Here is a 12,324-nt window from a genome sequence, read left to right on the forward strand (position 1 = left end):
AACAACATGGCCAGAAGAAAAGATGAATGATAAGACCACGGAAACAGTGTTGGGATTTGTTGTTGGCAGCATGTGTTCTTGTATGTTTATCTTCAACTTTTTTTACTTTTTATAAAAACAAAACTATTAGATGAAATTTTGTATATACACAAAGCATGTATATGTATATAGGTTAATCATTTACTTGAAAGTTTCTCCCTTTAGATATCATATTGGGTTAAAAAAATTTTCTCACAGGGTTTTTTTTTTTTTTTTTTTAAATGAAAAATATTTTTTATATATATAAATTTTGTAAATTTCGAAAATATCATTGGGTTAAAAAATCTTTCTCACAAAGTTTTTTTTATAATGAAAAAGATTTTTTTTTTTAAATTTTTTATTTATTTATTTTTTTTTTTAATATATAAATTTTGTGAATTTATAAAAAAGTCCAAGCTAAATGAATGTCTTTTATTGGGTTCCAGAGCTTTGTTTCCTTGTGATTGTCTGCAAACAATATATGGGTCCCGAGTGTTATGTAACGGCTACGTTCCATCAGGTAGATATCTTTCTAAAAGTCTTGCAAATAAAATTCTTACTTTTCTTTGATTTCAGGACCACACTGGTTGGTTGTTTAAAAGATGCCGAATTTCTTGGAAAACTTCACTGTCTTCGAGAAGGATTTGACGTAAGTGTTATCTCTTTGGTATATCTACAGCATAATCACGTTTACGCACCAAAAGTTTTCTACAAATAAATTATTTCTTAACTAGCGGGGGTACCTGGAATTGCCCGGTTTTTTGGAGGTGTGTGCGTAAGGGGGGGGGTAAAGTAAAGAATAAGCGAAGAAATAACCCTGTTTAAATATCAAAACAAAAACAAAAAAAAACAGCGAAGAAACGTAAAACTTCTTTAAAAAAGAAATCGGAAAAACAGAAAGCATAAAAGGGGAAAAGATGACGGACGTGTTTGGAAAAACGAAAAAAAAAAAACAGTGCAAAGCAGAAAGCAAAAAAAAAACAAAATAAATAACCCTTCGATTCGCTTAAATTCAATGGTGCGTTTCACCCAGTGCATTTCAATTTTTTAATCAACTACAAAACAAAATAAAAAATGGCATAAATAAACCTTCAATTCGCGCGTTTCACCCAGTACAAAATGAAATAAAGCGAAATAAAAAATGCCATAAATAAGCCTTCAATTCGCTTAAATCCAATGACGCGTTTCACCCAGTAGAAAAATTTTTTTTTTAAGCAACTACAAACCCAAACCAGTGTTTCTTTGTACTGTCCCTTGTGAACGGATCCGCAACGGTGTAAGTGGTAGCGGGGGTAGGAGGAATTTATTAGAGAGAAAAGATTTTACAACTTCCATTGATTCTAACCGATTTTAGCCGTGAACTCTCACCAGAAAAAATATAGGAATCCACGATTATCGATGAAGTGTAGAGGTAATAGGCCTATAGCAAACCTCAGATAATGTGCTACAGTCTGTACGCATTACATTTGCATGAAATGTCTTGATTTTTAATCCTATTAAGGTCAAAATCAGAGGGGGGGAAAAATGAGTTCATTTTATATATATAGGGAGGATTTAATTACTCAGAATATTTTAAGAAAGATTAGTTTTTTTATTATTTGTTATTAAGTTTGCACGATGTTAAAGACCTAGTCGTCTAGACATTTATATAAAAGTTCATTTCAACTTTATTTCTCATTATTAACATTGGCAGTGCGGTTTGTTCCTTGCTAATTGAGTCAGAAATGGCTTTGTGGTCAGATTCAAATCTTCATAAGTGTATTTTTACGTTTACGAAATTATATGTTCATTTTTCATGGATTTTGTTACCCCTCCCCCCACTAACTCTATATTTAGAAATTTAGAATCAGAATTGGGAATTTAGAATCGGAATCGGTAATTGTATCAGAATCGGAAAAAAATGTTGAAATCGTCCCATCGCTAGTTTATATAATTTGGTGGCTATGTGTGATGTTGCGTGTTCCCTATAGAAAGGTTAGAGAATCTATCTAAAATCTAAAAGTGTGTTCTTTTATAAGAATTTACTGGAAGAGACGATGGAAGTTTTCTTAATATCAAACTCTATGCCTATCTTCTATCGTGACAGTAAAAACAAGTGAAGCATGCATGGTCCCACGTGAGTGCACAGTGAACGAGGCATAAAAAATGACAAGTTCAGTATTTGCCCCCCCCTCCTATTTAGTCCCAAAAGTTCCCAGGGGACGTCAAATCCTGGTGAAAATGAACAAACGGTGCAGTTTTAGGCCTTAACATATGTAAATTTGAGTTCTGCACCATGCAAAAAAAGAAATGATTAAGTTCATCATTTGCCCCCCCCCCATTTAGCTCCAAAAGTTCTGAAGACCTTAACATATTTAAATTTGAGTTCAGTACCATGCAAAACTGCTAAATAGACATGCACAGAAAATTTTGGACAAATATGGTAAAATAGTTCCAAAAATGGAATGTTTTTATTAGCCCTAAAAGAGCCTCTGGGGCACACCCAAGAGTTATCGCAAAGTATAGACAAACAAAATTATATAGAAATCAGTTAGTTACAACTTTTCAGAAAGTTTTATAAAAATCCAAGACATCAATTTTTTTTAATAAGCACAAAAGTGTCAATTTAAGCCATTTTAACCTGAAAGGCATCCCTAGGGAGACAACCGGAGTTTTCCCGAAAAATCCGGTCTGTTACTTAGACAAACAAAATTATATAGAAATCAGTTACAGCTTTTCAGAAAGTTTCATAAAAATCCAAGGCATCAATTTTTTTTTTAATTTATTTATTTATTTTTTGATAAGCACAAACGTGTCAGTTTTAGCCATTTTAACCCGAAAGGCAGCCCTGGGGTGGTGGTGGTGGGGTTCTTTAGGATCTTAAAATACAGATGAGCCCAGTTTTTTTTTATTTAACTGGCTTTACAAGCTCACATTTTTTCTGATTTAACCTGAGTTAGTTTCTTTTTTTCTTTTTCTTTTTTTTCATAGCTAAAGAATATTCATAAATTTTTTTGTTTCAGGTTGTATTCCGTGATTTTGAAACACGAAAATGGTTGCAAGACTTAGGGAAGACCATAATGGCGGGTATATTACAGAAAGCGGAGAGGGTATGTTTCACTTTTTAATCAATTTTTTTATCAATTTACATGATTTTTGGAATATGATATTTTTGCTTTTTTCACAGGTCCATACATCATACCAATTTCTTTTTTTGTCATGGGGGAATCTTGGGCAAGAACCAATTTTTTTTTTAATAAAACAATTAAAATTAAAAAAAAAAAAAAAACACTAAGCATCTTTTTTCTTTCGTTTCACATTGGCTTAATCTCTGATTATATTGTGAGATTTTTTTTTCTTCTTCATAGCAAATCTTCTTTTATTAAAGTTTTAGAAGCCAAGGCAGTCCAGCTCAGCATAAAGATAAGACTCCTATATTCCCTTGTCCACTCGGTTTTCCTGTACGCTTGTGAAACATGGACCCTTACATCAGAATTAGAGAAGAGGATTCAGACCTGAAATGAAATGAGATGCTTCAGAAGACTGCTTGCATCTCTTACAAAGACCACAACATGAATGAGGAAGTCAAGAACCGAATAAGGCAAGCCATTGGTCCTTATGAAGATCTTCTCACCACAATAAGGAGGCGTGGTAAAATTCACAAAGCCATTTGGCAGAAGTGACGTCCGACATATTTTTAGCTACGGATGTATAGAATGAACTTTTTTTTTTTTTTTTAAGAAGTTTTATTCAGTCTTTATTTGAACTTAATGGGACTGTTTCTTTTTTTTTTTTTTTTTTTTTTTTTAAGAAGTTTTATTCAGTCTTTATTTGAACTTAATGGACTGTTTCTTTTTTTTTTTTTTTTTTTTTTAAGAAGTTTTATTCAGTCTTTATTTGAACTTAATGGACTGTTTCTTTTTTCTTTTTTTAAATATTTATGAACTGTTTTTTCCCTATTAATATGTTTATGAACATTTACCTAACTTTTATAATAAAATTTAGGTAAACGTCGATATCGAAATTTTAAAATTAAAGTTAGTTTTATTTTTAAAAAAACAAAACAAAAAACAATGTTTTTTTTGTTTTTATTTTTTTTCAATAACATTATAAACTTTATGTGAACTTTTTAACAAACTTTTACATAAAGTCTCATTACAAAAATCTCATTTCGAAAAATAAATTTTTTATTTTTTTATTGTTGAATAAAATTTTAAAGTGATAAAGGGTGGGGAAAATATCTTTTTCTTTTTGTTTTTAAATAAAACTTTGATTTTAAAATTTCGATGTTTGGAAAACAGTTCATTATATATATTTCATTATAAAAGTTCTATTTTTGTTTGATAAAAAGAATAAAACAGTTCATAAATATAAAAAAAAAAAAACCAGTCCATTAAGTTCAAATAAAGACTGTTTGAATAAAACTTCTAAAAACAAAAAAAAAAGAAGGGTATACGGTTTTGGTCATCCGTACCTAAAAATATGTCCGACGTCACTTCGGCCAAATGGCTTTGTAAACAAAGGAAGACGAAAGATGAATTTTGCCGGAGACACAAACTAAAATGGTTCAGTCACGTAACAAGAGGAGAGAGGCTTACCAAGACAGTGCTCCAGGGAACAGTCAGAGGAGAAAGTGAGGACGACGGAAGAAGAGCTGAGAAGGGAACATCACAGAATGGGCAAGATTGAAGTCGAGTGAAGTGGTCAAACATGCGGAGGACAGAGAAGGATGGAGAGGACTGGTTGACAAGTCATCTGTAGAGCCCCAATGGCAGCCCCAACAGGGCAAGTGAAGTGGAGGTGAAAGCCATTTACAACCAAAATCTTTGTAAGTAGACATTAAAACATGTTCAGGCTACTGTTGTCATCTTCAAGCAAAGAGAATATCTTTTGGGTGGTCTGACTGTGGCCAAAGATGTTTACAGTTCTCTGTGCCCCCACCCCAGCTTCATTTATATCCCAGCCATCTGAAAAGAGTCCTGGATATGACCTTAAACTATATCCGATGGTGAGGCCCAAGTTTGCAGGCTTTGGGGAGTGTGGAGCCACCCTTTAATTGACCCGGAGTGGTAGTACCTGTTAGGGTCCCAACTATGGGTTAAATAGAAACTGACTTGAAAAAAACAAATATATTCTATTAAAATTTGTTCTTCAAAATCACTGGATTTGGCATTAAATAACCTGAAAAGGGTTGATATGCCGTAAAACAACCAAACCATCTGAAAAGCAGCAGTCCAACTTGCCTCAGCAGATTCTCTGTTTTCAAGGACCACTGAAAAATCAACTGCCCCCTCTTCAATGTTTAACTCCTTCTTCTTCCTCATCCTTTTTCGATCACCTGGGATTTCTTCACAGTGATATTCTCAGTTCTTTGATCTTCCTTTTGCCAAGCATCAAATAACTACACACCTGCTATTCAGATGCATCAGACAAAACATGCAGCTCATGTTTATATAACTATGACAGAATTAGGAAATAGAAATTGAAGGGTTTTTTGGGTTTTTTTCAGCACATCTGCATTACGTGGCTGGGCGCCATGTTTTTTGGTATGTTTTACTAAACTGTCGTCAGGTGGCACTTTTTCGATCGAAGAACAGGGGACGATAAATGTTTGATTAAAATTATTTATTTGTTACTTCAATTCAAAAAATGTTTTGGAAAAAAAAAAAATCCGATGTTGCTTTAATTTGGAAAAATGTTTCATTTAAATTATTTATTTGTTGTTGACCCTTCAGAGTTGCTTTAATTCGAAAAATGTTTCATTAGAATTATTTGTTCAGGAAAAAAAAAAAAAAAATTTATTTGATAAAAATCTAGTGTTGCTTTAATTACAGAAATGCCCAAAATTTATTTTCTTACGCAGTTTTTTTCAATAAATGTTTTTACAATTATATTTTGATACATTTTTATGCAATAAATGTTTTGGTTTTCAAATATTTTTGTGTTCGGGGGGGGGGGATTATTTATTTGGCGTGTTATTTGACCAAGAAGAAATTGGAGTTATCGCCCTCTAACGATGGCGCCGTCCGTGTAATGCAGAAATGTCTTTTTTTCAAAACAAATGTTATTTTATTTATTTATTTACTTTCATTAACCTCAATTAACCCCCAAATAAAGCACAGTGCAACTTGGACGAAAAGGGCTACTGTTTGGGACCGTATCTAGGGAGTTGGGCAGCAAGATGTCTGTTCATATTACATTTTAAGTTACTGCATGTCACTACAGTATATATATATATATATATATATATATATATATATATATATAGTTTTGAAAATAATAAGCGGAAGTTTCTCAAGAGCTCTTTCGGCTATCATCTCATCAGGAGAAAATCGATAGCGTACAAAATAATATTATGTCGAAAATAAAGAGTTCTAATGGGGAACTTATTGAATGTGCCAAAAGTACGGGGACTAAAATAAATTTATTAACGTTTAAAAAACGATTAAAATATTGGCACAACGAGGGGGAAAATAAACAAAAAAAACGGGAGAAAAGATTCAAAGTTCCCCAAAGAGAAACAATGCGTTGGATGTTTCCTTTTGCTAGCACCAAAGAAGGTTGACGCACCGCAATAGACAGACTCCAAAATCTTTAAATGGTTTCTGGAGTCCGCTCTATGTAGCACCTCGAACCATTCTATTTTATATCTATCGGCACAGCACGGGTTGTCAACCACCAAATGTTGGCCAAGAAGGAGGGAGACCACCAGACCCCATCCTCCCTTGTCTGATCTTCGATGGAACATGCTGGTTTATACGAGTCAAAAGATGCAAGGATGTTCGCCCAACATAACCAGCATTGCACTGGCATTTAAATTGATATACAATATTGCTATTTTGGATGTAAGGCAAACTATCCTTGCAAAAAGATGGAAAAGCAGGTCTCATAGTATATACCAAATGCAAGGACACAGAATGAAAGCAGTCGTAAATACTTTTGCAAATCTGTTTGGAAAGTCTATTACTCTTTTCCCCAATCCACGGTAATTTTAAATAAACCGGGTATTTCAAGGGTCCAAACTTTTTAGGGGATTTAAAATCCGGAACCTTTTTGAAAATACAGTTATCAATAAGGTCAACAGGATAACCATTATTGATGAATATTTCCCTGATCTTATCGAGTTCGGCGTCTAATCTGTTAGGCGAACAAATCATGAGGGCTCTATGTATCAAAGTATTAATTAGGCCGACCTTACGTGATTTTGGTACAAAAGACAGCCAGTTCACTTATAGGCCAGTAAATGTCGGCTTTCTATAAATTGTAGTGAGAAAGCCCCCCCCCTTGAATGTTCGACAAGAACATCCAAGAAGGGAAGCGAATTGTCCTTCTCACTTTCCATAGTGAACTTAAGAGCCCCATGCAAAGAATTCATATATATATATATATATATGGCATAATCACATTGACACCAGTTCCCGCCAAATCACTAAAGTTAAGCAATGATGAACTTGGTTAATACCAGATGGGTGACCATTTGAGAATATTAGGTGCTGTATAGGGTAGGGAGACAGCACTACTGTCAAAGGAAAAAGTTAGGCGCCTCCTTCTCTCTGCTAGTCTGTGGGAGACCCCTTTTTTTTATATAGAATGGTGTTTATAGTTTTTTCTTGGGGTATTTCATTTCATTTCTTAGTTTGTTCACTCATAAACTTGTATATAATCATGTCTTTTGGAGGGTATTTCATTTCATTTCTTAGTTTGTTCACTCATAAACTTGTATATAATCATGTTTTTTGGAGGGTATTTCATTTCTTAGTTTGTTCACTCATAAACTTGTATATAATCATGTTTTTTGGAGGGTATTTCATTTCATTTCTTAGTTTGTTCACTCATAAACTTGTATATAATCATGTTTTTTGGAGGGTATTTCATTTCATTTCTTAGTTTGTTCACTCATAAACTTGTATATAATCATGTTTTTTGGAGGGTATTTCATTTCATTTCTTAGTTTGTTCACTCATAAACTTGTATATAATCATGTTTTTTGGAGGGTATTTCATTTCATTTCTTAGTTTGTTCACTCATAAACTTGTATATAATCATGTTTTTTGGAGGGTATTTCATTTCATTTCTTAGTTTGTTCACTCATAAACTTGTATATAATCATGTTTTTTGGAGGGTATTTCATTTCATTTCTTAGTTTGTTCACTCATAAACTTGTATATAATCATGTTTTTTGGAGGGTATTTCATTTCATTTCTTAGTTTGTTCACTCATAAACTTGTATATAATCATGTTTTTTGGAGGGTATTTCATTTCATTTCTTAGTTTGTTCACTCATAAACTTGTATATAATCATGTTTTTTGGAGGGTATTTCATTTCATTTCTTAGTTTGTTCACTCATAAACTTGTATATAATCATGTTTTTTGGAGGGTATTTCATTTCATTTCTTAGTTTGTTCACTCATAAACTTGTATATAATCATGTTTTTTGGAGGGTATTTCATTTCATTTCTTAGTTTGTTCACTCATAAACTTGTATATAATCATGTTTTTTGGAGGGTATTTCATTTCATTTCTTAGTTTGTTCACTCATAAACTTGTATATAATCATGTTTTTTGGAGGGTATTTCATTTCATTTCTTAGTTTGTTCACTCATAAACTTGTATATAATCATGTTTTTTGGAGGGTATTTCATTTCATTTCTTAGTTTGTTCACTCATAAACTTGTATATAATCATGTTTTTTGGAGGGTATTTCATTTCATTTCTTAGTTTGTTCACTCATAAACTTGTATATAATCATGTTTTTTGGAGGGTATTTCATTTCATTTCTTAGTTTGTTCACTCATAAACTTGTATATAATCATGTTTTTTGGAGGGTATTTCATTTCATTTCTTAGTTTGTTCACTCATAAACTTGTATATAATCATGTTTTTTGGAGGGTATTTCATTTCATTTCTTAGTTTGTTCACTCATAAACTTGTATATAATCATGTTTTTTGGAGGGTATTTCATTTCATTTCTTAGTTTGTTCACTCATAAACTTGTATATAATCATGTTTTTTGGAGGGTATTTCATTTCATTTCTTAGTTTGTTCACTCATAAACTTGTATATAATCATGTTTTTTGGAGGGTATTTCATTTCATTTCTTAGTTTGTTCACTCATAAACTTGTATATAATCATGTTTTTGGAGGGTATTTCATTTCATTTCTTAGTTTGTTCACTCATAAACTTGTATATAATCATGTTTTTTGGAGGGTATTTCATTTCATTTCTTAGTTTGTTCACTCATAAACTTGTATATAATCATGTTTTTTGGAGGGTATTTCATTTCATTTCTTAGTTTGTTCACTCATAAACTTGTATATAATCATGTTTTTTGGAGGGTATTTCATTTCATTTCTTAGTTTGTTCACTCATAAACTTGTATATAATCATGTTTTTTGGAGGGTATTTCATTTCATTTCTTAGTTTGTTCACTCATAAACTTGTATATAATCATGTTTTTTGGAGGGTATTTCATTTCATTTCTTAGTTTGTTCACTCATAAACTTGTATATAATCATGTTTTTTGGAGGGTATTTCATTTCATTTCTTAGTTTGTTCACTCATAAACTTGTATATAATCATGTTTTTTGGAGGGTATTTCATTTCATTTCTTAGTTGTTCACTCATAAACTTGTATATAATCATGTTTTTGGAGGGTATTTCATTTCATTTCTTAGTTTGTTCACTCATAAACTTGTATATAATCATGTTTTTTGGAGGGTATTTCATTTCATTTCTTAGTTTGTTCACTCTAAAACTTGTATATAATCATGTTTTTTGGAGGGTATTTCATTTCATTTCTTAGTTTGTTCACTCATAAACTTGTATATAATCATGTTTTTTGGAGGGTATTTTCATTTCATTTCTTAGTTTGTTCACTCATAAACTTGTATATAATCATGTTTTTGGAGGGTATTTCATTTCATTTCTTAGTTTGTTCACTCATAAACTTGTATATAATCATGTTTTTTGGAGGGTATTTCATTTCATTTTCTTAGTTTGTTCACTCATAAACTTGTATATAATCATGTTTTTGGAGGGTATTTCATTTCATTTCTTAGTTTGTTCACTCATAAACTTGTATATAATCATGTTTTTTGGAGGGTATTTCATTTCATTTCTTAGTTTGTTCACTCATAAAACTTGTATATAATCATGTCTTTTGGAGGGTATTTCATTTCATTTCTTAGTTTGTTCACTCATAAACTTGTATATAATCATGTTTTTTGGAGGGTATTTCATTTCATTTCTTAGTTTGTTCACTCATAAACTTGTATATAATCATGTCTTTTGGAGGGTATTTCATTTCATTTCTTAGTTTGTTCACTCATAAACTTGTATATAATCATGTCTTTTGGAGGGTATTTCATTTCATTTCTTAGTTTGTTCACTCATAAACTTGTATATAATCATGTTCTTTTGGAGGGTATTTCATTTCATTTCTTAGTTTGTTCACTCATAAACTTGTATATAATCATGTTTTTGGAGGGTATTTCATTTCATTTCTTAGTTTGTTCACTCATAAACTTGTATATAATCATGTTTTTGGAGGGTATTTCATTTCATTTCTTAGTTTGTTCACTCATAAACTTGTATATAATCATGTTTTTTGGAGGGTATTTCATTTCATTTCTTAGTTTGTTCACTCATAAACTTGTATATAATCATGTCTTTTGGAGGGTATTTCATTTCATTTCTTAGTTTGTTCACTCATAAACTTGTATATAATCATGTTTTTTTGGAGGGTATTTTCATTTTCATTTCTTAGTTTGTTCACTCATAAACTTGTATATAATCATGTCTTTTGGAGGGTATTTCATTTCATTTCTTAGTTTGTTCACTCATAAACTTGTATATAATCATGTTTTTTGGAGGGTATTTCATTTCATTTCTTAGTTTGTTCACTCATAAACTTGTATATAATCATGTCTTTTGGAGGGTATTTCATTTCATTTCTTAGTTTGTTCACTCATAAACTTGTATATAATCATGTTTTTTGGAGGGTATTTCATTTCATTTCTTAGTTTGTTCACTCATAAACTTGTATATAATCATGTCTTTTGGAGGGTATTTCATTTCATTTCTTAGTTTGTTCACTCATAAACTTGTATATAATCATGTTTTTTGGAGGGTATTTCATTTCATTTCTTAGTTTGTTCACTCATAAACTTGTATATAATCATGTCTTTTGGAGGGTATTTCATTTCATTTCTTAGTTTGTTCACTCATAAACTTGTATATAATCATGTTTTTTGGAGGGTATTTCATTTCATTTCTTAGTTTGTTCACTCATAAACTTGTATATAATCATGTTTTTTGGAGGGTATTTCATTTCATTTCTTAGTTTGTTCACTCATAAACTTGTATATAATCATGTCTTTTGGAGGGTATTTCATTTCATTTCTTAGTTTGTTCACTCATAAACTTGTATATAATCATGTTTTTTGGAGGGTATTTCATTTCATTTCTTAGTTTGTTCACTCATAAACTTGTATATAATCATGTCTTTTGGAGGGTATTTCATTTCATTTCTTAGTTTGTTCACTCATAAACTTGTATATAATCATGTTTTTTGGAGGGTATTTCATTTCATTTCTTAGTTTGTTCACTCATAAACTTGTATATAATCATGTCTTTTGGAGGGTATTTCATTTCATTTCTTAGTTTGTTCACTCATAAACTTGTATATAATCATGTTTTTTGGAGGGTATTTCATTTCATTTCTTAGTTTGTTCACTCATAAACTTGTATATAATCATGTTTTTTGGAGGGTATTTCATTTCATTTCTTAGTTTGTTCACTCATAAACTTGTATATAATCATGTTTTTTGGAGGGTATTTCATTTCATTTCTTAGTTTGTTCACTCATAAACTTGTATATAATCATGTCTTTTGGAGGGTATTTCATTTCATTTCTTAGTTTGTTCACTCATAAACTTGTATATAATCATGTTTTTTGGAGGGTATTTCATTTCATTTCTTAGTTTGTTCACTCATAAACTTGTATATAATCATGTCTTTTGGAGGGTATTTCATTTCATTTCTTAGTTTGTTCACTCATAAACTTGTATATAATCATGTTTTTTGGAGGGTATTTCATTTCATTTCTTAGTTTGTTCACTCATAAACTTGTATATAATCATGTCTTTTGGAGGGTATTTCATTTCATTTCTTAGTTTGTTCACTCATAAACTTGTATATAATCATGTCTTTTGGAGGGTATTTCATTTCATTTCTTAGTTTGTTCACTCATAAACTTGTATATAATCATGTCTTTTGGAGGGTATTTCATTTCATTTCTTAGTTTGTTCACTCATAAACTTGTATA

General features: G+C 31.0%; 1 protein-coding gene across 1 annotated transcript in view; it reads left to right on the plus strand.

Moving 5' to 3' along the window:
- The window catches only part of LOC145268828 (mitoguardin-like), a 58,479-nt gene that overhangs the window by 23,272 nt on the left and 22,883 nt on the right, over positions 1-12,324 (plus strand). The window contains exons 7-8 of the mRNA XM_080124478.1: positions 595-667; positions 3,021-3,107. Of these exons, the coding sequence (XP_079980604.1) occupies positions 595-667; positions 3,021-3,107 (160 nt within the window). The remainder of the gene's footprint in view (positions 1-594; positions 668-3,020; positions 3,108-12,324) is intronic.

The sequence above is a fragment of the Euprymna scolopes genome, chromosome 44 (assembly GCF_053919585.1).
Source record: "Euprymna scolopes isolate OS-2025 chromosome 44, ASM5391958v1, whole genome shotgun sequence".
NCBI classification, from domain to species: domain Eukaryota; kingdom Metazoa; phylum Mollusca; class Cephalopoda; order Sepiida; family Sepiolidae; genus Euprymna; species Euprymna scolopes.